This window comes from Narcine bancroftii, chromosome 2, assembly GCF_036971445.1.
Source record: "Narcine bancroftii isolate sNarBan1 chromosome 2, sNarBan1.hap1, whole genome shotgun sequence".
Taxonomy (NCBI): Eukaryota; Metazoa; Chordata; class Chondrichthyes; order Torpediniformes; family Narcinidae; genus Narcine; species Narcine bancroftii.
In genome coordinates, this window is record NC_091470.1 from 78,323,155 (window position 1) to 78,349,629 (window position 26,475).

The window sequence follows — 26,475 nt, forward strand, 5'->3', positions numbered from 1 at the left end:
TATGTATGCGGGTAAAGAGGTATAAGAGTGAATAGAGACAATGAGCATACATGAATGTATCTGTACTTAGAGGAAAATATAGATAGTATAGACAAGAATTAATAAGGGAAGGTAATGGAATAGAGAGAATAAGGAGGGAATTAAAAGAGTGACCTTTGTGACATATGAAAAGTGAAATCTTTTCTGGGGGAGGCGGGGACGGGGGAAATAGCGGTCACTGCAAAATCAGTTGACGCTTGCGAGTGGATTCGCAAATCCAAATGGAGAGGGGAGATGTGGTTGTCCGACAAGGGATAAAGGACAACTCAGGAGGTGAAGGGGAGATTGGGGATAAATAAGATAGAAATAGGAGAATAAGGAAAATGTTGGATGTTGTAGGAATGTTGTCTTATAAAGAGTTGAAAATAAGAAAACAGAAATGGAAAAGGAGGAAAGGTAATGATGGAAAAACGGAAAGAGAAGATAAACAAAATATAAAAGGGCTACGCTGAACTATATGTCTTTAAATATTAATGGAATACATAACCAAATTAAAAGGAAGAAACTACTAAATTTAAATGAATAAATGTATTCCATTAGAAAAAATAACATATAGGTTAAAAAATAATATTGAAATATTCGAACAAGTATAGGAGCCTTACATTAAATACAATAGCGAAAACCTACCGGGGACAAACATTACCTAAGTTGATGGAAGGAGAAGGAAAGAAAAGAATGGACTCAGTAGAATTTCTGGTGTAATTTTGTTGAATGACAACATTGTCTGACTGGCTTAATGCAACCTAGATTGTATACCTAAAATGGATGAGAGGGGGGGGGTGGGGGGGTGGTTTGGGAGGAAAGGGGGGGGGGGAGAAAAAGTCACTGTATATGTGTGAAAAAGAAATAGTGTATATCATGGCTAATGTGATTTATGGTGTGAAAAATAAAAAATTTTTTTAAAAAAGTTGAACGAAGGTACAGTGAGAAAATTTGTTTAGTAGTGACCAGTGGCTCGCCAACCAATCCACAATTCAGACCAGTTACTGAGAAATCGGTTAGTGCAGAGGAAAGATAACATTATTTTATTTGTGTGAGATAGCTTCAGGAGACAGATATTAGCAGGAAAAAAACTGGTGGAGTGCGTGCTCGTACTCTAGAATCTTCTTACAGATGGGAGGAGGGAGAAGAGAGTGCGATGAGTTTTTTTTTTGTAAGTTGGCTATTTTTGAGGCACTGGGAGATAGCTGGTTTGTGTGATTGTCTGAGCTGCGTTCACAGCTCCCTGCAGTTCCTTGCAGTGTCGGGTGGAACAGTTCCCATCCCACCCAGTGATGCATCCTGCCCACAGGGCACCCGCAGCAGTTGTTGGGGTGACACGGTGCCGAATTTCCTCAGGCTTCCAAGAAAGCAGAGGCACATGCGCTTTCCTGACCTCAAGGGCAGAGGATTAAGATTCTTTGACTATTTTAGACAGAAACTGATAAGGCAAGGAAGTCAAAGGTCACCAGGGATAGATAGAAATGTGGAGATGTGGTTATAATCAAATCAGCCGTAAATGTATTGAATGGGTAGAGGGAAGAAGCAGCTTGCTCTTAGCTCCAATCTTAGCCACTCACTTTCTCAGCTAGAAGCTCTCGGATCTTGCTCGCCTGCAGTCGGAACCTGTAGAGCTGAGACTCCAGTGCCACACACCGCCTCTGCCAATTGGAGCCGCCACTACCATTCTCTGCCACCATTGCCATGGTAACTGGTGTTCACTGGCGACGGGAAGGAGTCGTAGTCTTCCGACCCTGCAAACACAGAATGGTTGTGAGAACGGGCAGGGCAAAGTGGAGCAGACGTCCTTCTGAATGACAGAAGCTCAAAGAGGACAACCCATCGTCTCAACCAACAAACTGAGACAGCAAAATCTCTAGCAGCTCACCTTTACTGAAGAACACAAGAACAAACATTTCCTCATCAATTATCACCACTACAAAATATTGGCCTGAAGTGCTCTGACAGCAATGAAGAACACTTGGCACTGCTTTGAGGGGGAAAGATAAAGAAATGCATCCAAATGCTGGAGAAACTTTGGTGGTAAAGTAAATCCAGCATCCACAGGAAGGACAACCAACATTTTGGGTCCAAGCCTTTCATCAAGGTATGAGCATAAGGATGCAATGTGGGGAGAGAAGGGAGGAAGGGGAAGGTGCACAGGCCAATGGGTAAGAGGTCATAGGTGAATAGAGGTAAGAAGTCATTGGGAAAGTAGAAGAGAAAAAAGCTGAGGTGATGGGAAGAGGGAAAAGGCTGGAGAGTTGGAGGAAAGAAGTCGGGGGGGGGGGGATACACAGAAACATCGTACAATCAGCAACACCATCATGTTGAAGAAAGTTTATTTCTTCTTCTGTTGACTGAGGGGAAGATACAGGGCAAGACACAGGAGAGGACTCGGATCTGTGAAATGGTCCAAAAGGATGTTTCACACTCTCCATGGTAGCTGGTGGATCCGTAATTTAACATTTCAATCAAAGATCTCAGATCGAGCAGTAGTCCGTCCCCCCCTTCGTGGCCTGGGGTGTGAACCCACTCTTCCCCAGCCAGTTGGACTCATACATAGGAGTCATGTCCGTTTCCATCCAAAATCAAAATGACAAGTTGCAATTTGCTCTGTGAGCCACTGTGCAAATTACTCTCTTGGGAAATTGGCAAGAAACAGGCCAAAAGATATTAAACACGGTGAATGACTGAGACAAGCCTGGAGGTCACAAGGCCCTAACTTCTCCAACTATTGTCCCACACTAGAGGCTGACAAACTGCGTTAATTGGAATAATCAGAGCACAATGGGCTGAGTGTCTTTCTGCATGACAGGAACATTAAGACAAGGTTTAATAACCAAACACCGCCAGTGAAGACAATGATGGAGTCAGTGGTTGGCAGGGAATAGCAACTGAAGCCTGGGAAACTGAGATGAACTATCTCTGAGGACAACGTGTCCTGTTGTCTCCTAGATTAATTATTTCCAGTGATAGAGAGGACAAAATCCTGGATTGAAAACTTGCAAGGTGCCTGCAATACACTCCCTTTCCTCTTGTCGATTCCTTCAACATACAAAGTAGGAACCACCCCTCTCTCACATCTGGTCACCTTGCACCCTGCGGTGTTCTTTGTCCAAAGACCACCACCGATTTCTGGAGGTCAACGGGATTCCTCCTTATACCACCTCTGCATCGCTGCAAACCCCTCTCCAAAGTAGGTTGTAGTAGATAGAGCTGCTGTCTCACAGTGCCAGAGTTGTGGGTGCAGTTCTAACCTTGGCACTGGAGGTTGCACACTCTCCCTGTGTCTGGGTGAACTTCCTCTGGGGACTAAACATTCCTCCCATAACAACAAAGGCGTGAGTGATTGGTGGGTGAATTGGCCATTGTTAGCTCCTCCCTTGTGCAGTTGAATATGGGAAAGATGTTGGGAAAGTGGGGAGAATTTTTTTTAAAGTGAGATTAATGTAAGATTAGCACAAATGGATGGTTAATGATCTGCACTGACTCAGTGGCTATAAAGCCTGCCCTTCTCAACCTAGCCGCTTTCAGATGCATTCACTGCCAAGAATGCACCTGCAGAAGCGGATGCAGACCTGTGGAATGGTCGTTCAGTGGCAGCGCTGAAAGCACTGCAGCGTCTACCTGAAAGGGACAGCTGCAGGAGAGGCGCCTCGGAGCGTACTCTGGCCCCTGCTCTGTCGTCCCGCGCCGGCGGCAGCCCCTGCCCCGACGTCCCGCGCCGGCCGCCCCAGCCCCGACGTCCCGCGCCGGCCGCCCCAGCCCCGACGTCCCGCGCCGGCCGCCCCAGCCCCGACGTCCCGCGCCGGCCGCCCCAGCCCCGACGTCCCGCGCCGGCCGCCCCAGCCCCGACGTCCCGCGCCGGCCGCCCCAGCCCCGACGTCCCGCGCCGGCCGCCCCAGCCCCGACGTCCCGCGCCGGCCGCCCCAGCCCCGACGTCCCGCGCCGGCCGCCCCAGCCCTGACATCCCGCGCCGGGGGGCAGGGGGAGCGGGGAGGGGGGCTGTCAGGCGCTCGCCAGCTGATTGTCATCAACCCACCCCCTTAGCAGCCGCTTTTAGGCAGTTGCATTCAACTGCCTAGGGGGACTTCAGTACTCTGGCGATTATCCCTCCCGGAGGAGGGTTGGAAAGTGCACCTCAGAGGCGCATCCTGCTCTTTCAGGTGGCCTCCTGACAGCCACATAGGGGTAGAATATGCAGCTTTACATCGGGGCATTTTGGCCACCTGAAAGAGCCTTCTGTAATTCTATTAGTTTGTATTCCATCTGAATATTAAATATAGACAAGTACACAAGGAAAACTCTTCCAAATTGTATCTTTTGGATTGTTTATTGTAAGATGTGCAAAGATACATTGAAAAATTTGTTTTGCATGCTATCCAGGTAAGTTAACCGATTCTTAAGTACTTGCCATTCTAAAATGAAAGGCTCTAAACTGATTTGACAGAAACACTTTGGCACAGGGTGAACAAACTGGATAATGTAGTGACCGTGTGCAAATATTGTAGTGGCTACGAAGAGATACACTGCACAAGGGCATTGGAGGCCGAATAAATTTCACTTCTGATGAGAGGATTGATGGTTTCACTGTAAAGACTCCATGGAGGAAGAGCGTCATTGTGGTGGGGCCTACTAACTGCACTGAAGTCTGGACCAAGCACATGAAACTATCACGGTGATGTTGTGGAAAAGGGAGTGGTTGCCATTGTGGCATCAAGTAAATAACACAAACCAAGAGTTGTTGAGTCAAGTGGCATGGAAACAGGCCCACTGAAACCATGCTGGCCAACCACCCATTTATACCTATCTTTTTTAATATCCCCATATTCTCATCAATTTCCCCCCCTCCCCCCCCCCAGATTTTCCAACACATCTTTGCACCAGGGGCAATTCACAGTAGCCAATTGGCCCACCAACTATTTTTTGCAAAACTATAGGATGTGGGAGGAAGTCAGTGCACCCCAGAGATACCAGAAGTGGGAGGAAGAACATGCAAACCCCACGCAGACAATACCAGGGGTCAGGATTGAATCCAGGGACCCTGGAGTTGTAAGGCAGCAGCATTTCACCAAGCTTAAATCAGTGGCCTCTAATAAACCTTGTTTCCTAGCCTTCCCTTCTTGCATCAGCTCTACGTATAAATCACATTTCTTCCTCGCTGCATTGAACGTTCTTTTCTCAACTGGAGTCTTTGAAAAAGACCCTTCAGCCCATCAAGTCAATGCTGACCATTAAAATCTAATTTTTAAAAATTTCTCCCCACATTCCTTTCTTTCACCCATTCAGGTTCTACCACTCATGGCACAATAGGGGTAATTTAAATTGGCCAATTAATCTCCCAGCCCTTTGTAGTGTTTACACTGCCTGCAATGAAGGAATCTGCCACTTTGTGCATTTGATCTATACAATCTTTTGTTTGCAGAGATATTTGAGCTCCTTAAATAACAGAGCTTCCTCCCGCACCCCCCTGCCCCCCCCAACCCTTCCACCTCCACTGATAACAGCACAAGGTCAGCTGCCTGCCTGCTGTTTATTAACACCAACATGTTTTCTAATGAGGAAGAGAATTCCCTTCTCTCAAATGCCTTTGCCGGTCAGTGAACTGGGGAAAGTTGATGTAACAAGGCAGGTTCAAGACGGTGACACCAGGGAATGGTTATACATCACAGAACAGGCTCTTCGGCCCATCTCATCCATGCTAACCAAGTTACCATTCTGGGTTAGTCCCATTTGCCTGCATTTGATCCATGTCCTTCTATGCATATATTGCTCCCACTATCTTCTGAATGGCCCAACTATATCTGTTTATATAGTTCGCTAAGGCAGCTCATTCCACATTCAGATCACCCTCTGAATGAAAATGTTTCCCCTCAAGTCTCTCTTTTAAACCTACCCTTTAACATCTACAATCCACTTCTAGAAAAATCAACCCTTGTCAAAGAGCTAAGTGTTCAAAGGCAAATCATGTCTCTCATGATTTCATAAACCTCCATAAAGATCACCCTTTAGCCATCTATGTTGGTGAGGAGTAGGTTCACATAGGTCAGCAGAATATTGTGAGTTAAAGAGCTTGCACTGTGCTGTAATGTTACATGTTCTCCACCGAACTCGAGCCCTCCAATCCCAGCACCCTTAGAGTGCATCTCCTCTACACTCTTTCCAATTTACTGATGTCCTTCCTAAAGGTGGACAATTCAAACTGCACAGAGTACACAGTGTGGTCTCTCCAAGAAGAGTTGGTGGGGGTGGGGTGGGGGGAAACAAGAGAGCAGAAGGCAGAGAGGGGGGGGGGGAAGAGAGAGAGAGAGAGAGAGAGAGTAAGAGAGAGAGAGAGAATGAACACAGGCTGACTTATTTGCACACTATCCCCTGGGACCTCCACAATTAGAGATGTCAGGTTCCCATCGATGCTGAAAACAACCAGGGATCCCTGGAACCCAGTATTCCCTCTCACTTTCTGCCTTCACCAAGTAGGCAGGATTTCTCCACTCAAATGCTCGGAAGACAAAATAAATCGCCAGATTTGCAGGTCCAGCACAATATTTGATCTCCATGACTACAAACGGGACAAGTTTAGGTAGACAACTTTGGTTGGCATGGTGAAGATAGGTTAAAGGGCCTGTTGCCATGCTGTAAAATTCTACAACACTGCCCCTTTCTCCCTGCCACTGACTGAAGCTGGTCTGGGTGCCCCATTTGACCCAGAAGTCCTCAGTCCCACAATGAACCCACCTCTCTGACCAACCCTCTTCCCCCTCTCCTGAAACATGCTTGCACAGGGAGATATTCAAGATTTAAAAGTCCTTTATTGTAGTGTACTAGAACATGAAATATTACACAAAATTGTCTTCTGCCTCCCGTAAAGCAGACGAAAAGTCAAAAGTGGGTTCCTTCAAAGACAGAGTCGCTATTAGCTCCTTACAGTACGAGAAAGAGAAGCAAAAGAATCCTTTCAGACAATGAGTGTCCATGGTGCTCCCACAGCCTCTGCAATGCATAGACTCCTATTCGATCCATTGGCAATCTGAGCTCCAGATCCAAACCTCCAAGATGATCAGGAAATTTCAGCTCCTGAGGCTCTTTGAGACTCCCTTCTTGCACTCAGCACTCTCTCGAATCCCAGCTCCGATACTTGGTTCCCATGAGCCTGTCTCTAGCAGCTCACATGGGTCCCCTGATCACAAGTCACCCACAGACTGTGTGGGGCCCCTCAGCTGCTGAGCCCTTTGCTGGTCCGTCGCCGTGGTCAGCGTCCTGCAGGGTAGAATCTGCTTCTCCATCTCAACTGGGGATGTTCTTCCCGTTTCTGGTGCCCTGCGCTGGTCCGCTGCTACCCCGGCCGAGCACAGGCACCACCACCTGGATCCAGACTTCTGCGGTTGCAGGATTTTAGTTTCAAAATCCATCAGCTCTGCTAACAGGCTGCTTAAGGCCTGTTCAGAGCCACTGACATTAAGACCAGGCAGTCGAACCCTCCCAGGTTTACACTAGCAACAGCATTGCCATTACATCAGCTCCAGAAACCATTCATCACTATTAATGTACCTTGGGGAGATGTCACAATGTTAACATGAACCATTTCTATACAAAGTCTTTGAAGGGAGAAGTGCAAAATTAGCATAAAACAGGAGGTACTGATCAATTCGATGAAAGTATTTCATTACCTAGGAGGCTATTAGGTCCATCGAGTCTGTGCCAACTCTTTGAGCAACTCCATTCTCAGATCAATTTCCTTGCAATGATATTCCTACATTCCCATCAACTCCCCACAGGTTCAACACATTAAAAGTCAATTCCCAGCAGCCAATTAATCTACCAATCTGCAGATCTTTGGGATGTGGGAAGAAAGCAGGAGGAACCCGGGGAAACCCACGCAGTCACGGGGAGAACATGCAAACACCGCTCAGACAGTAGGTCGGAAGACAGGATTGAACCTGGGTCACTGGAGCTGGAAGGCAACCACCCAGGCAGGGACACACATAAAAGAGGGATGGAAAACTGGAAGAGAGTGAGATTCAGAGACAGGAGTATCACATATGCAGACACAAGCAATGAAACGATGCAAACCCACACACAGAAAAGGGACAAAGATACAAATATTGAAACACAACATGGAACATTACCACAGTACAGGCTCTGACTCACAATGTTCTGCCGACCTGCGTAAACCTACTCCACAGCAATCTCACTCTTCCCAACCATACACCCATGACCCTCTATTTTACTTACATCCATGTGCCCATGAATGACCTTATTGTACCAGCCTCCACCACCCTTGGCAATGCAGTCCAGGCACCCACTACTCTTGTTAAAAAAACCTTCCTCTTACATCTCCCCTTAAAAAGATGCCCTCTGGTATGTGCTGTTGTCGCCCTGGGGAAAAGGTGCTGCTTCTCTACCCTATCTATGCCCTTCTTAGTCTTGTATACCTCCCTTAACAAAGGCAAGGGGGAAATGACTAGGAAGTTAACATACTGACTGGTTCATACCAATAAAATACACCTTGTACAGTAACAGAAAGGGAAACCTGAAATTAAGCAGACAGCGAGTTTCTGCACACCATGCACCCTTGCTAATCAACAGTAGCCAAAGCATTCAGACAAAAAAAACCTGCATGCAAATAATATTCACTGATTCTGCCAAGCTCCAAAACCCAATGTGGGGTCTATTCTCATTCACAAACCTTTGCTTTTGATAAAGCAAATAAAGGACGCTGATTTGTCAACTCAGATTATGTCCTCATCTCTGCGGACAGAGATCTGAACCCAAGATATTCCATTTTAGAGGACTGTTAAACCTTGCTGTCGCTGTGGATTTGCTACCTCTTGAGCAGATAAGGTCCAATGAGTGCAAACCAGCATCTCCCGTCCAGCACTGCCCCATCAAAAGACACCATGCTCATTGGAGTCCAAGGTAGGGGCTCGCATTCGTTCCAGGAAACATAATCCAGGCTGATGTCCCAGTGCTGTACAATGAAACTCCAATAATCCGATACACTCAGGACTTCACAACACTCGAATGTTATTCCCATTAATAAAATTCCTTTCAATGGCTTTTTAAAAAAATATATTACAAGCATTATAATAGATTTTCTACTGAACCTGGTGAGGTGAGGGAGGATGAGAACAGAGCCCTCAGTGAGATTCGGGGGAACACAGGAAGCAAAAGCCAGTTAGCCAGGAGACAAACTTTTGGAATTTCTGTCTAGCTAGATTGTGCATCATGAGTTTTACTGCAGGGAGGGAGAGGTGCGCTTGGGAGTGACAGACTGTGGTGAGGGTGAGACATTAAACCAAGTCCTCTCCTCAGGTGGAAATGGACATGCCTACAACACTATTTTTCAGAAAAGAGGGGAAATCAGCCAATTCCAAGCAGGTACTGGTGTTCCTACCTCCACTCTGCCCCCTCCCCCCCTCCACTACCATATTCACTGAGGAAGACTGATGGCCATTATTTCAACGGTTCAGGTTTGCCTGACTGCAGTGATACATAAGCTTTAGCTACTGGCCTTGGACAGGGCTGCCCACACAGAGCAGCTATTGTGCTTTTGATTGGACATGGTCAAAAACAGCAGCAATGATATAGGTATCATCAAACCAAGTGAATGGGCAATCACACTCCAGTATTCTGAACAGCAGCAAACCAGGAAGGAGATAGCACTGGCTGATAATTAACCATTCAATTCTTTCACACAGTCCAAAATATAGATTGGTGAGGACACATGAGATTACATCAAATTTATATTTTTAGAAAGCACGGTATTTTGAATGAAAAGAAAAACCACACTCAGAAGATTAGTGTTTGGTGGGCCAGAGGAATGGCAAACAGAAATTATGGCTTGCTGTGTGACTATTCACGGCAGAATTTTTTTTCCAAAGTCCTTTTAACTGTGTGAATATTCTGCAACCATTCATTTATGTGGTCCATCCACTAACCGCACCCAGGAAGGGAAGAGGTGAACTGCCTCTTCCAGCATCCATATTTCTGGGTTTATTGCTATCCACAGCTTCACTGTATGAGCAAGCATGCCCTCACTTTCACCCCAATGACTTTCTTATGACACCACTGCATATCTTCCCGTGCAAGGACCAGCCGCCAAGTTCTTGCTAATGTAGGAAAGGAGGCCACAGCAGCTCAAGACTCCTCCAACAGTCAATATGATCACAGCTGATCTGCTGGGCAGTGCTGACAACCTCAATACAACACCCCTATCGTCCTCCAGTCATCTTCCACACCTTGCTTACCATGAACCTCTACCTTAACAACCCTGAAAGACTTCTTCCACACCTTTGAGAGTTCTAAAGGCACAGAACCTATAGAGCCATAGAACATTACAGCACAGAAACAGGCTCTTTAGCCTGTGCTGAACTATTTTTCTGCCCAGTCCCACCTACATGCAACCCTCCCATCCATGTAACTGTCCAGATTCTTCTTAAATGTTAAATTTGAGCCCACATTCACCACTTCAGCTGGCAGCTCGTTCCACACTCCCACCTCTGTATGTGTGAAGAAGTTCCCCCTAAACTTTTTCCCTTTCACCCTTAACCCATGACCTCTGGTTTGTATCTCACCTACCCTCAGTGGAAAAAGACTACCTACATGTACTCTGTCTAGACCCCTCATAATTTTAAATACCTCTATCAAACCTCCCCTCATTCTTCTACAGGGGAAAAAAGTCAATCTTTTTAAACCTTTCCCTGTAACTCATTTTCTGAAGTCCAGGTAACATCCTAGTAAACCTCTTTGCACTCTTTCAATCTTATTGATATCTTTCCTATAGTTAGGTCACCAAAACTGCACCCAATACTCCAAATTTGGCCTCACCAATGTCTTATACAACTTTACCATCACATCCCAACTCCTTAATTCAATATTTTGATTTATGAAGGCCAATATGCCAAAAGCTTTCTTTACCTGTGATGCCACTTTCAGGGAATTATATATCAGTAGATCCCCTCTGTTCTACTGCACTCCTCAATGCCCTACTGTGTTTTTCCTGTCTTGGTTTGTCCTTTCAAAATTTTACACCTCACACTTGTCTGCATTAAATTCCATCTGCCATTTTTCAGTCCATTTTTCTTGCTGGTCCAGATCCCTCTGTAAGCTTTGAAAGCCTTCTTCGCTGTCCATAAAACCTCCAATCTTTGCATCATCTGCAAATTTGCTGATCCAATTTACCACGTTATATCCAGATCATTGGCATAGATGACCAACAACAATGGCCCCACCATCAATCGCTGAAGCACACCAGTCGGAGAAGCAACCATCCACTACCACTCTCTGGCTTCTTCTGTATAGCCAATGTCGAATCCAGTTGACTACCACTCCATGATTCCCTAGCATATGAACCTTTCTGACTAACTTCCCATGTGGGACCTCGTTAAAGGGCTTACAAAAGTCAATGTAGACAACATCCACAGACTCTCCTTCATCAACTTTCCTAGTAACCTCTTTGAAAAGCTCTATAAGATTAGTTAAACACGGCCTACCGTGCACAAAGCCATGTTGACTATCCCTAATCAGTTCTTGGCTATCCAAATACTTGTACATCCAATCTCTTTTCCCTGAAATTTCTATACTAGCCTCCCTCAAGGTCTGAGGAAATATCTTTTCAGGCCCTGGGGATTTATCCACATTATTTGCTTTAAGACAGCAAGCACCTCCTCCTCTTTAATCTTCATTGGTTCCATGACCTCACTGCTTGTTGGTCTCACTTCCCTTGACTCTTTGCCAGTTTCTGAGTAAAGACTGATGTAAAATAAAATCTTTTGGCTCTGTACATAGCTGACCACTCTGATCTTCAAGGGGACTAATTTTGTCCCTTACTATGTTTTACTCTTAATATACCTGTAAAAGCCCTTAGGAGAAAGAAGATCCTCCTAAATGGGTGGCTATGTTTTACAACTGCAACCTCCTAATTCTAGGTTCTCCCACCAGACGGAAACATCCTCTCCACCATGTCAGAATCTTCCACATTTCACTCAGGTCCTCCTCGCTCTTCTGAACATTGGTGGCCACAAGCATCATCTGACCAATCTTTCCCCCATAAGAGAACCTACCCAACCCGACGAGAAAAGCACAAGAGCTGCAAATGCTGGAATCTTTAACAAACAACTTCACAACCTCCTGTGGCTGTTCCGTGAAACACCAGCCTTTGCTTCTGACCCAGTGGACTATACCAAAGAGATGGAAAGAGAACTGGCTGACCCACGCTCTTGTTAACTTGAAGGTACTGTAGAAATCCATATGCAAATATGTCAAACTGTGGCCCTCAACGGGAGGTAAAAAGACCCCAAGGCCTCCGTTGGAGGAGGAGGAAGATGCCCCCAGTCAAATAGCAACATTTGAAATACAGAAAGAAGTAGGGTTGGACCCATTTATCATCGACCTATCTGAAGCAGCCAAGAGCAGGGAACCTGATGGCTGAACTCATCAGGTGTTACCAATGAAAACAAAGTTTACAATCCAGAAGAGAATTTACACACTCAAGCATTAAACAAAGCAAACGTGGCATTAACTTTGAGGCACTTCTCTCTGTCACAGGTTTTTATAAGGAACAGATGGCAGGTAGCTCGTGAAGATATAATTCAACTCTGCTGCTTCTGACCGGAGTAGAATGAACCACATGTAAGGTAGCAGTGCACGGTGATCCATTTATTCCCCAGTAAAGTGCTGCAATTGAGTATGAAGAACAGACACATCCATCAAAGGAGTACGGATACTCTCACGCTACTGGAGTGGGCAGATGAACGTGCTGAATATTGATACTATTTCGGCTGAGGTCCCGCCGATCCTTAGCAAAGGCATCACGCTAACTTTAACAACTGAACATGTACTCTGTCCACCTAAGTGCTCACTAGTTCAATGGAAGATGGCAAATACCTTTCAGCCACAGGAGCATCACATTTTCCTTGAAAACCAAGTCAGCAGCAGATAGAAACCCAAAATAAAAAAGGTTCTGGGGACACGGAGGTCAGGCAGTGTATGTGGAGAAAGAAACAGTTAAAACATCAGTTCCCTTTCCATAGATTCTGCCTGAACTGTGAGTGTTTCCAGCATTTTCTGTTTTTCTTTTCATGTTCCTCCTTATTACAAATCCACTCCATCAACTCGTGGTCAGTGGATAGGAATTAAAAAGATATTCACTGACCTGGTACTCTTATATCCAATGATACTTGTCTTTCCCTAAACTCCCGGGCAGTGAAGCTGGCCCAGGTAATAGATGAACCACCTCCATGTATCTTCCCTACATCAGGAAAGTTTTAACACCTTGCGTACACAAGATCGATTAAGATGAAATATTGGCAGAGAGAAGTCAGCGATGAACAGACACTCAAACAGAACATTAAGAAGAATTGACTCCCATTTGAGGTACATCTTTTAAGAATAAAGACGTCTCAAAGTGCTCTCCATTCTCCAGCTAATGAAGTACTTTTAGACTATTGTGAAAATACTCCACAAACTGAACTGCTACAAACAGGAGTGAGTCGAATGATAAGAAAACACTACTGACTCAGCACATATTTTTTAAACTTTAATGTTTTTATTACTTACTTATTCTTCCCCCCACCTCACTGCCTATTATTATTTCTCTCTCTCTCTCTCTCTCTCATGTGTTGTTGTGTGCTTTATGTACCTGGAAAGCCGCAGCAAATAACATATACTTCAGTAACGTTGTTTAAAGGATAAATACAAACCAGGGTACCTGGAGGAACTCCCCTTCTCTTCTTCAAATATTGTCATGTTTCCTCTGTTGAGGGAAGATGGCATCTCAGATTAACATCCCAACAGCCCTCCCATTACCAATAGCTGACTTCAGGTAGCCTGTGAATGGGGTTCAGCTGTGCTACTGTTAAAGCCACAAAGTATCTGGAGGATGACTGGATCAATGATGCACGTTGGGTTGAGATAGCAGTGAGCTGAAGATTACCATGCCACAATAGATGCTCACAAAGCCATTGTTTGGGGCTGGGGAGGGGGGGAAGGAGGCTTTCAACAAAGCAATCCCCTCCATATAGAGCAATCCATGCTACAAGTCTAACAGGCAAGGCTCCTCAGCTCTTCCTCCACTTCATCGATGACGACTTTGGTGCTGCTTCATGGATCCATGATGAGCTCATTGACTTTATCAACTTTGCTGCCAACTTTGAATTCCGACCTCAGATCCACTTGGTCCTTCTCCAGCAACACTCTTCCCTTTCTCGACATACATTTTATGCCAACTCCCACAGCTACCTCATCACACCCTGTCTGTCCCCTGTAAGGATTCCATTCCTTTCTCGCGATTCCTCCTTCTCCATCATATCCTCTCCCAGAGCAAGGTCTCCGCATGATATTACCCAAGATGACTCTTTCCTCAAAAAATTTGGCTTCCCCTCTACCACGAACTCGGCCCCTAGCCGCATATTCTCCATTACCCGCACATCTGCCCTGGTCCCTTCCGCACCCACACGCAACAATAACAGGATTCCCCTTGTCCTCACCTACCACTCCACTAACCTCACATCCAACATACATCACCCTCCAGGCCCCCTCACTCCTCTTCCACCTTCCAGCCCCCTTCCACCCCTCCTTCAGCCTACATAATCCCACCACTGGACACCAATATCTCCTCTCTGTCTTCCACAGGTACTGGTCCCTCTGAGACTCTCTCGTCCACTTCCCACCAATCCCCACTTGGTACCTACCCCTGTGTCCATAGAAAGTGATCCACTTGTGGCCACGCCTCCCCTTTCAACACTTCACTTGTGAATCTGTGGGGGTCATCTACCGCATCTGGTGCTGACATGGTGGTTTTCTCGACTTCAGAGAGACTGGATGCAAACTGGGATATTGCTTCATTCTGCTCCTTAACTTAGTCTGTCTCAATAGCAGGGATCTCCAAGTGGCAATTTATTAAAATCCCTGCCCCATTCCCATACGACATGTTTGTCCATGAATTCGTGCATTACCAGAGTGAGACCACCTACAAATTTGAGAAACAACACTTCATATTGTATCTGGGGACTCTCGATGACACTAACATCAACTTCTCCAGTTTGCGTTAGCACCCCCCCCACCCTGACTCTGTCTCTCCCCTTTCATCCTGCTCTGTCTCATGCCACCAGCTCTGTGATCACAGAGACACCTCACCTGATCAATTCGCACCCTTCCTCTCCTGTCATCCTATCCATGTTCAATTCTCACTTTTTATCTGTTGGACTGTATTCCTCCCTCCCTCTACCCTCTCTTCCCTTCTCCCCAGCTTTTTTATTCAGGCACCTGCCTGCTTTTTGCTCACACCTTGAAGAAGGGCTCAGACTTGAAACATTATCTTTATATCTTTACCTCCAACAGTCACTGCGAGACCTACTGAGTTCCTCCGATAATTTTGTGTTTTCACTACAATCACAGACCTTCCACATCAAGATATTTCATTCAGACACAGTCCCCTTGTCCCTTTTCCCAACATCCCCATAAAGATTACAGTAGGGGATGTTTGGGAGCATCAAAATTGCCCTGAAGCTTGGGCTTATGTTTTGGACTGTCTATGATCGCCAATTTATTGGCTTTGACTTCACAGCATTGCTTCCCACAGAGTAACAGTGGCTCATCTGCCTTATCACAACACACTTCACCACTACCAGCTGCAAATTTTTGGCTGCAGGCCACCACAGTAACTGCACAAGCTTAAGATTCTTCTTTGCAATGAAGTTGCAGAGAGTGGTATTAACTGGAAAAGGAGGTGAATTCAGAACAATTCAAAACTTTTCCAAGTGAAGCAACATTACACTCGTGAATCTACTGCATCTGGACCTCCAGCTGTGGTCTTCCCTACATCAGAAAGACTGGGTGCAGACTGGGAGATTGCTTTGTTGAGCATCTTGGCTCTATCCGCCGCAATAGCGGGGATCTCCCAGTGGCCACCCATTTCAATTCTCCATCCCATTCCCTTGCCAACATGGACTCATGTACTGCAAGACTGAGACCACCTGTAAAGTGGAGGAAAAGGACTTCCTCTTTCGACTGGGTACCCCTCCAACCTGATGGTATTGACTTTGTGAAATCCACCCGCTTCTTCCCCTGTCTTCTCTCCATTCCCTGTCTCCTGCCACACAGACATGATAAATTCTCAGGTAGTCCCTTATCACATCCAAATTAACACCTTTTGTTGGTCTGGATTCCTCCCCCCTTGTTTGAATTCTGAGACATTCTGATATATCCTACTTCTGCTTTTTCTGATTTTTGCTTGAAGGGCTCAGGCCCGAAATGTCGGCAATATATCTTTGTCTCCTTTAGATGCTGAAAAGACCGGCTGAGTTCCTCCAGCATTTCGGTGTGTTTACTGCAATCACAGAATCTGCAGCCTATCGTGTTTCAGTGTCAAACTCTAGCCTTATTGCAAATATGTTTGAGCAGCTCAGAGTGGAATTTGGAGACATGAGAGGCTGCAGATGCTGGAACTTGGAGCAAAAAAAATGTTGGAGGAACTCAGCAGGTCGAGTAGCATCCCGTCTTGTTTACGAAGAGAAACATCGATGACCTCCCTTGTGGTTACTGCTGTAGAGCAATCTGCTGTGTGCCCTCTGGTTCGGTTTTTAAAAAAATAGTGCAATGCACTTGGCAAATAAAATCCCCACAGTAAAAATATATGGAAACAACCAGGGAGAGGAAAGAGTTAACAGGAGATGGTGGAGGGGGCTTGATGTGACACCAGTGTGTACCATACACAATGTTAAATAGCTGAGATAAGATAAACTTGCTCCAAAGAAAGGCAGGCCAGGGGTCAGAGGTAACAGTGAAAAGTAAATGTAAATCAGTTACATGAAAGTCAGAGACACAGATCTCAAAGGGTAGGGGTGCAACATGGAGAAAGCTGTGTTTGACAAGGTGCACGGCAGGGGAGTTGTTGGCAGAACAGCTACGAGAATAGGCTTGAGACGGGGAGCGTGAGGGGCCACAGAGGTGGGTGTGGGGGGGGGGGGCGGGTGTTGATGGAGAAATGATCGAAGTTCTGGGGTCACATGGGGGGATGCCTGGAAACCACTGTTTCGGTGCTGGGGGGAGGTGGTGAGAACCAGGTCTGCATTCAGGGGTGGGGTCTGTGCCCCACTAAAAAGTAAGCCGGGTGTGGGCAGAAAGGCACTGTGAGCGGGGCAGGGAGAGACAGGCTTCCCCACATTAACTATGGTGAAACTGTGCACCAAGTCTTCTGCAGGCAGCCTCTGTAAAACACACACACACACACATTTACTCACCCTCCAGCCCCCATGCACTCCCCTTCACCCTCCAGCCCCCCTCCTCCAGCCCTCCACCTCTCACCCCTCCTTCACCCTCCACACTCCAGCCCCCTTCACCCCTCTTCAGCCTTCAGGCTCCAGCCCCCACCCCTCCAGGCTCCAGCCCCCCTCAGTTCCCACACTGAATTCTCATTATAACAAATAAAGACAACCAAAGAGCCAGCAATCATTTGTTGAGCGGATTCTTTCTCTCCCCAAACTTGCAGGTGGCCGACTCCTCTGAAGGGCTAACTTTGTGGAATCAGAGGGCAAGCCCCGCGGACAGGAGATTGTTGTGCACCGATTCCTGCACGACCAGTGACTGCGCTGCTCAGTGGGCTTTGAAAGGCCCGCCAGTCCCAGCTGGAGAGAGAAGGGAGGTCTCCTGCAGGTAGCACGGGGCGAGGAGGGGGCTGGTTGGCTCAGTGCGCCTACCTGTCGGCTGGCTCCCTTCGCTGCTGCGGCCGGGGCTGACACTCATTGAGGTGCAGCATCCACGGGACCTGGCCAGGACGGGATGGACCTTCCCCCCCTCTGCCGCTGGCACTGCAACACTTACTCCGGAGCTCCCGGCCAGCCTGTGCACATCTCCTGCCTCCCCTCCCACAGGCTTGACGTGCCTGAGATCAGGTGACCAGCCAGTCCCAAAGAACGAGCGGCGGAAATTACATCAGCCAGGATAGCAGGCACACATTATCACTGCTCTGTGTCCTCGCAGTTGCTCGTATGAAGGACATGGGACCCAACTCAATCCGGCCACCCATCCTAACCCCCCTCCTGTCCCAACCTTCACCTTTCCCAGCCCAACCTCACCTGCCCCAACCCAAACCCCACCTGCCACAAGACAATCCACCTGATCCCAACACACAATTTGCACCTGCCCTCAACACAATTTCCACTCTGCCCCAATTAGATCATCTGCCAGCCTTAGATCTTCACCTGTTGCCTCCCCCTCACCCAATGACCAACACAAACCCTTATTTGTCACTTCAGCAAGCAACTAGGATTAGTCCAGAATGCCACACTGCTTGGCATAGACTATTCTGAATGACTAAATGATCTGACCTCCCCTACATACCATTGAACTTGCCCTCTCATCTGGCACCAAATCCAATATCCATACTTCCGAGTAACCACCAACAATCCCTCACCTACCCCCCCATCCCTACCACCCCTCCCACCCCCCAACTGCCCATCAGCCACTCAAACTGGCCTCTAGCCCAGCCCAACACTGAAACAGATCCCCTAGTGGTCACACTTCCAAACCCTCCTCCTGCCTTCTATTGGCCTTCTAGGTCCCACCCAACCCTACCGCTTTCTACCTTTCATTCAATCCTGCTCTTCCCGTGGCTGGCACTGTCCCTCAACGTGTCAGCTGTCAATCAGCCCACCTAAATCCAAACTCACTCTCCCACCGCCCGTCACTGAACTCACCTTCCCCCATCATCCCACTCCTGAACTCACCCTCCCACCACCGCCCCACTCCTGAACTCACCTTCCCCCGCCCGTCACTTAAACTCACCCTGCCACCATCACCCAACTCCTGAACTCACCCTTCCACCACCACCCCACTCCTGAACTCATTCTCCCACCACTGCCCCACTCCTGAACTCATCCTCCCACCACAGCCTGACTCCTGAACTCACCCTCCCCCCACCCGACTCCTGAACTCACCTTCCCACCACTGCCCAATTCCTGAACTCACCCTCCCCCCACCCGACTCCTGAACTCACCTTCCCATCGCCCAACTCCTGAACTCCCAGTTACTCAATTTATCTTTCACATGTTATGTAATCCAACTTTTCCCCCTGACCTGATCCCCTTCAACTCCCCTGTGACCCCCCCACCTCCCACCTGACACCTCACCTGCCCAAGAGCTGACCCCCCCCCACTTGCCCTCTGACCTGCCTTTGCACATCTGGGACTCAGCCTCACATCCCCACCCACCCGAAGTTGCCACACCTCTCACTCACTCCCTACCTGACTGATGTTTGACTCCTGGAGAATTAAGACAATGGGGAAGAGGCAGAAAAATATAAGTAGTCAAAAATCAGGTCAGTCACATCATTGTACGAATGAGTGGAACAGGGGAAGACCACAGTCAGTACAAATTGGAAATAACGTCTCCTCCTCACTGATTATCAACACAGGCCCACCCCAAGAATGTGTGTTTAGTCCAATGTGTGCTTAGCCCAATGCCTCATTATACGCTCATGACTGTGTGGCCAGGCACAATTCCAATGCCATCTATAAGTTTTCTGACAGTTGTCGGCAGAATCACAAACAGCAATGAGGAAGTGTACAGGAGATAGATCAGCTCGTTGAATGGTGTAACAACATTAACCTTGCGCTCAACATCAGCAAAACCAAGCAGATGATTATGGACTTTAGGAGGAAGTCAGGGGAACACAACCTAGTCCTCATCAAGGGATCAGTAGTGGAGTGGGTCAAGAACTTTAAATCTGTCCTGGAGCCTCCATGTTGATGCAATCATGAAGAAGGCTCACCAGTGGCTATACTTTGTGAGGTGTCTGAGGAGATTTGGTATAACACCAAAGATTCTTGTAAACCTCTACAGGTGTACTGTGGAGAGCATACTGGCTGGTTGCATCACTGCCTGGTATGGAGGTGCCAATTCTCGAAACAAGAATAAACCTCAAGGAGTTGTTAGCTCAGCCTGCAACATCACAGGCACCAGACTTCACTCCATCGAGGGCATCTATATGAGGCGGTGTCTTAAAAAGCAACCTCTATCCCCAAAGACCCCCATCACCCAGGCCTCTTCACTCTGCTACCATCAGAAAAAAGGTACAGGAGCCTAAAATCGAGCACTCAGTGGCACAGGGGCAGCTTCTTCCCCGCTGCCATCAGATTCCTGATTAATCAATGAACCAAAGACATGGTCTTACTTTTCGTGCTCCATTATTTGTATTTTTATAATAATGTTGTAAGATGGTTCATAATACGAATGTCTGCACTATGATACCTGCTGCAAAACACCAAATTTCATGACCTGTTCACCCATTGTGTGAAACTAGAAGCTCCTGGGAATTGTCCCAACACTTCCAGCATGTTGCATTTATTGAACTGGACCTGCTAACCAATTACTAAGAACAGTTGATGCATCGAAAACGAGGATACTCTTGCTATTTAACTGAGTTTTTTCCTGTTTGACTGACCATGGTGGCATTAACCCTTATAATCCCCATGTGCTGTTCTTTCCCCCCCTCCCCCCCTCCCCCCCACCCCCCCCCCCCCCCCCCCCACCAAGCTGAGGTTTGAAGTTGAATGACATTTTCCTTGTTCCTGGGAATGTGTATTCTGTCATTAAAAGCAGGTGATTTGAGAGTAATTTCCTCCAAGATTGCTCTAGGGCCTTAATTACAGGATCAAAGAGCTGTGTGGCTCAAAGGCTCCCCACAGTAAGACTAAAAGAGAACAGGGATGTGTGTGGTGAACACTTAAAGGGAGTGACTGGGCTCAAGTCCACCAGTCTCTTCCCTCATGGAGGCAAAGTGCAGGAAACATAATAGTGAGGCAGTTGCTACATGACATGGTGCATGGCTGGTCCATGAATAGAGCAGCAGGATGCCTTTCCGTCCCTGTAGCTGCTCCACCATTCAATCTAATAACACAAAGGAGACCACTCATCCCATTGAGTGAATGCTAGTTCTTGGTCCTGTTATCTCCCTGCATGGGATCCCTTGTGTTTTTGCCACTGTAATCAATTGATTGCAATACAGTACTGGGTGACCAATGGCATCAAGGCAAGGGACAGTGGCTGAATGCTGGCAAAACCATGTCTGCCGGAGACTGTTGGCATCCCTGGTGGTTATCAGGCACTGAAACCAACCACCCCCATACTACCCAATATCTCAAGGAAATGGCTGATTATTGCTCTTTGGAGAATCCAAAGAGGTCCCAGTGGATGCCAGGTTAAAATAAAACCAGGCTGAATTTGATGGGCCCAGAGTTTGAGTTATTTAATTTCTGCTTGCTGCCTTAAACTCTATCCTTTGTAAATTCAAGGACCTTCAGACTTCCGCTGCCCTTTCCCTAACTCATTCAATACTCCTGTACTTGGAGGATGCAGAGAAGTCTATGCAAATGTTGCATACATTCTGTAGGGTCAGGCAGCATCAGTGGAGAGAGAAACAGGTTTCAGGTCACAGAGCAATGGGGTACAACAGTGAAAATACTTCATTTGCAGGGTTGTCAGAAAAAGTAAAGGTATGGCATTTCCAAGGGTCAGTAGGCTTGTGACAGCCAGAAAGGCTTCCCTCTGAGCTGTCAGTTTTTATAATTCAACATTACGTATTACTTGACACCACACAGGAGGTTTCTTCATCTGTTTGGTCTATGCAGGCTTCAAGCAGAGCAATTTTTTTAGTCCCTCTACAGGTGTGGGATGTGTGTGGTCAGGTGTATTTCTGTATCTGTGTTTGAGTGAGTGCATAAAATTTGTGCCTATACATATTCCTTGATCTATTAGAATAAGAAGAATATTAGAAATAGGAGCAGGAGTGGATTATCTGGCCTGTCAAGGGTGTTCCACCATTCAGTGGTGTGTGGACAGCTCCACTTACCCACATGTTCCCCATAACCCTGAATTCCTTACTATTCAAAACTCTACCTGTCTTAAATTCATTTGATGAGGCTACTGCTTCATTGGGCTGATCTCTGGGAGAAGCAGTTCCTCCTCAACTCCATCCTAAATCGATTCCCCCAAGGTGTGAGACAATACACCCCAGTTGTAGTCTCACCTATTAAATCACGAAAATCTGTAGACACCGTGATAGAAGTAAAAAACACAAAATGCTGGAGAAGCTCAGCAGGTCAAACAGTCTCACCACTCCCGCACCCCCTCCCCAGTGGAAACAACCTCCCTGCTTTTATCTTCTATCTATAGAGTGTTAACACATGAGCAGAACTAGCCTGACAGCTCAGTGGAAAATGCCTGGCACTACGCTGAGGCACTTGAAGGATTGACAGCTCTTGTGGCTTGTTATCCCAGTACAGCTTGGGACAGCATGGATAAGTTGGGCAGAAGGGCATACTTGTGCTTCATGACTCTGACTACAACTCAGCACTTCCTTAAAAATTAGGAATATCCAAAGACTCTTTAGAGAAGAGTAGGTTAATAAAATGATATTGCATTTGTTCTGTTTTAACTGATCCCTTTCTGAATCTCTGTGCTCCGTACTGCGTTTTAGATGCTGTATTATGTATGGGCTGACAAGCTGGACTGTTTGCAACACAAACTTTCTCACATATGACAACAATCTTGAGCCAGTAGGAAAGATGGCCAGAAGACTGGATGCCTGAGAGGGGAGAAGAGAGAGTTAGGAAGAGGAAGGGGATCATAGGCAAGGAGCTTTCCCAGCAGAAGGACCAGATGCTGATAGCAGACATTAGCCGCTTTCAGATGGCCAGAATACCCGACTATTCTACCCCAATGCCGCTATTCTACCCCAATGCAGCTGTCGGGTGGCCACTTGAAAGTGGAGAACCTGGCCAGGAGGAGCACTTACCTAACCCTCCTCCTGTAGGTATATTCTCTGGCTCCGAGAATCCCCCGTTGCACCTGAAAGCAGCAGTGGGACTATGGCTACAGCCCACAGGAGCTGGTGTTCACTCAGACACGGCTCTCCTTCAGCCGTGACAGAAAGGTGTCTTCTCTATGGCCACCTGAACGTCCCAGCTGCACTCCCCCAGCCACGTCTGCCGGCACATTATCTGCGTCTGAGCACTTGAAAGCGGCTATTAACTTTGGGGAGGAGCAAGGTCGGAGAATTGGAGTAACAGAGATGTTTGCAGAGGGAGGTGCAGACTTGTTAGGCTGCAAGCAACTGATTCCTTGCTGTTATGGGGCAAGCAGGGCTGATGATGTATGTGATTGGTGCCAGTGGATCAACAGATAGGAGTGAGACAAGATAATGCCAGGTCCAATGGGAGACCAGGACTTTGCCTTCCTATCAACAGTCCTTACCCAATTATTACAATCACTTACTGAGAAGGAGGCCATTCAGCCCATTGAGAGCTAGAAGAGTAATCGCATCAGGCTTATTCTTGTTGGCCATTTTCCTCTGTGGCACCACAAACTGTTACCTCCCACATGCTTAACAGCTCCACCCAAACGTTCCAAAGGGAGAACGTACAATCTCCATATAGACTGCTTTGGGGATTGGTGTCAGGATTGAACTAGGGTCCCTGGAGCTGTGAGGCAGCAGTGCCAACTGCACCACTCTGCACACTGGTGAAAATTTTGTGTCTCGACTTCCTGTTACCAGGCAGAACAGGCCCGTGGAACAACACTGGTGCTGTAAAAATGGAATTATCTGAAAGTCTTCAGGGTTGAGTGAACAATTTGATCAGAATAAGATGTAAGTCGTTCATACGTTAGTGGGGTCTGTTCCCAGCCCACAATTTCCCCTCACCCCCCTCCCTCCCTCCCCAGCAAGGCCCTACTGCCCTGTTAGTTGATTGATGGCCACAGGGTCACAAGCTTCACTCCTCTCCAGGGTCTTGAATGCGGAAACTCCAACAGTGCAGTACTGGGGGGAGTGCCAGACTGTCGCATGAGAGGTAAAGGAAGACTTTGTAGGGAAAGACCCCACCTGATTGAATTGGAAATGAGCAGGAGAGTTCTTCTCATTATCCTGAGTTAAACAAGATGCTGGGGTTGAATGCAATATACTAGAGAAACTCAGGTCACACAGCTCAAGTCTAAAGCATTGGTTACCCTTTACTTCCCACGGATGCTGTGTGACCTGCTGAGTATCTCCAGCACAGTTATGTGTTATCCTTACTATTCCAGCCAATATTCCTTACTCAGGGCCAAATTCCAATTGATCAGAATCTCAATGATATTGACAGGATCTCACTGCCAACGCAAACTTCCTCCCATTAGCCTTCTGAGAGTACTTCATGAGCAATGATATGCCTCAGGGGTGCAGGCACTAAGGAGAGTGCTGCTTAATTGCAAATCCTTGAACAACGGGTAAAATAGAGAGAGGTCTGAGAAAAGTTGTGATAGTTCCATATGACCCAGCCACAGGGAAAGGGAGAACATAGCTCACTTTCACCCTGGCAAGGAAACAAGAGCTACCTCGGAACAAAGGCAAGCTTCTGCTGAGTGGATTGAAAGGGGTTTGTGCTTTTTGTAACAATGGGGACGCTGACAACTGCCCGTGACCTCTACTGTATCCTTTCATTCACAGGCTCGTTGGCCCAGGAGTAAGCCCCTGCTTCAAACCTCTGATAAGTGGTCAGAGAATGCTGTGGAGTTATTGACAGTGAGGGGTGGGGAAGAGAGAATGTAATGGACTCAGGGAGTGATTATAGAATCAGAATCAGGATTTATTGTCATGAACAAGTCACGAAATTCAGTGCAAACATTCATGTATACCACTTTTACAATAATAAATTTTAATAAATAAAATAGTGCATGGAAAGTAAGGAAGTGGAGTTCATTGACTATTCTGGAATCTTATGTCAGTGGGAAGAAGCTGTCCCTGTGTCATTGTAAGCTTGTCTTTAGACTCCTGTTTCTTTTTCTTGATAGTAGCAGAGTGAAGAGGGCATGGCTTGGGTGGTGGTGGGTCTTTGAGGATAGAGGCTGCTTTTTTAAGACACTGCCTCATGTAGGTGTCCTCGATGGAGTGAAGTCTGGTGCCTGTGACGTCACAGGCCAAGTTAACAACCCTCTGGTGTTTATTCTTGTCCTGAGAGTTGGTGCCTCCAAACCAGGCAGTGATGCAACCAGCCAGAATGTTCTCCACGATACAACTGTAGAAGTTTATGAGAGTCTTCAGTGACATACCGAATCTCCTCAAGCATCTCACAAAGAGTAGCCGCTGGCGAGCCTTCTTTTTGATTGCATCAACATGGAGGTTCCACGACAGACCCTTGGAGATGTTGACCCCCAGGAATTTGAAGTTCTTGACTCTCTCCACTACTGAGCCCTCGATGAAGACTGGGTTGTGTTCCCCTGACTTCCTCCTGAAGTCCACAATTACCTCTGGTTTTGCTAACGTTGAGTGCTAGGTTGTTGTCGATACACCATTCAATGAGCTGATCTATCTCCCTCCTGTACGCTTCCTCATTGCGGTTTGTGATTCTGCTGACAACTGTGGTGTCATCGTCAAATTTGTCGATAACATTGGAATTGTTCCTGGCCACACAGTCGTGGGTATATAATGAGAAGAGCAGTGGCCTAAGTACACATCCTTGGGGTGTTCCTGTGTTGATGATCAGTGAGGAGGAGACATTGTTTCCAACTGTGGTCTTCCAATGAGTAAGTCAAAGAACCAGTTGTGGAAAGGGTGCCGAGGCCCAGGGTTTGTAGCTTCTCGACCAGCATTGAGGGAATAATGGTGTTGAAGGCTGAGCTGCAGTTGATGAAGAGCAGCCGTATATATGAGTTGCTGTTTTTGAGGTGATCCAGAACTGAGTGGAGAGCCAGTCAGAATAGAATGGTGGGCTTTCAGCCTCTTCCCAAGTGGTTTGTAGAAATGTTGAGCTTATGTAGGAAATGTGCATCTCTGAAAGTCAGCACAATTATTGAATGCAAAGAAAAGAAAATGATGTGGGTCTCAGCCGCAGAGACACAACTTGTTGGAACCCATGGAAGGAGATTACCCATAGTCCACTAGTGCATAGTCACCACAGGATCGTTAGTGAACCACAGAACACGACAGCACAGAAACAGGCCCTTCAACCAATCTTGTCTGTGCTGAACTATTATTCTGCCTCATTCCAATGATCTGCATCCAGACCATAGCCCTCCCATCCATGTACCTATACAATTTGTGTCTTAAATGTCAAAACTGAGTCCACAATCACCACTTCAACTGGCAGCTCACCACACTCCCTCTACTCTCCGAGTTGAAGTTCTCCTTCATTTTCCCTTTCACCCTTAACTCATGTCCTCCAATTCTTGTTTCATTCAACTTCAGCGGAAAAAAGCCGGCTTGCATTTACTCTATCGATGTACCCTTCATAATTTTGTAAATCTCCATCAAATTTCCCCTCATTCTTCTACACTCCAGGGAATAAAGTCCTAATCTGTTTAACCTTTCCCTGTTACTCAGTTCCTCAACTTCCAGCAACTTCCTTGTCAATCTTCTCTGTATGCTTTCATTTTTATTGATATATTTTCTATAATTAGGTGACAATACTGCAGACAATGCTC

General features: G+C 46.8%; 1 protein-coding gene across 2 annotated transcripts in view; it reads right to left on the bottom strand.

The window, feature by feature from the left end:
* Positions 1-17,878, bottom strand: part of plekhh1 (pleckstrin homology domain containing, family H (with MyTH4 domain) member 1) — a 144,523-nt gene extending 126,645 nt beyond the window's left edge. For both annotated transcript variants that reach the window (XM_069917177.1, XM_069917178.1), the window contains exons 1-2: positions 17,718-17,878; positions 1,599-1,772 (exon numbers count right to left, since the gene is read on the bottom strand). In XM_069917177.1, the coding sequence (XP_069773278.1) occupies positions 1,599-1,724 (126 nt within the window). In that variant the 5' untranslated portion in view covers positions 1,725-1,772; positions 17,718-17,878. The remainder of the gene's footprint in view (positions 1-1,598; positions 1,773-17,717) is intronic.
* Between the last annotated feature and the right edge of the window lie 8,597 nt (positions 17,879-26,475).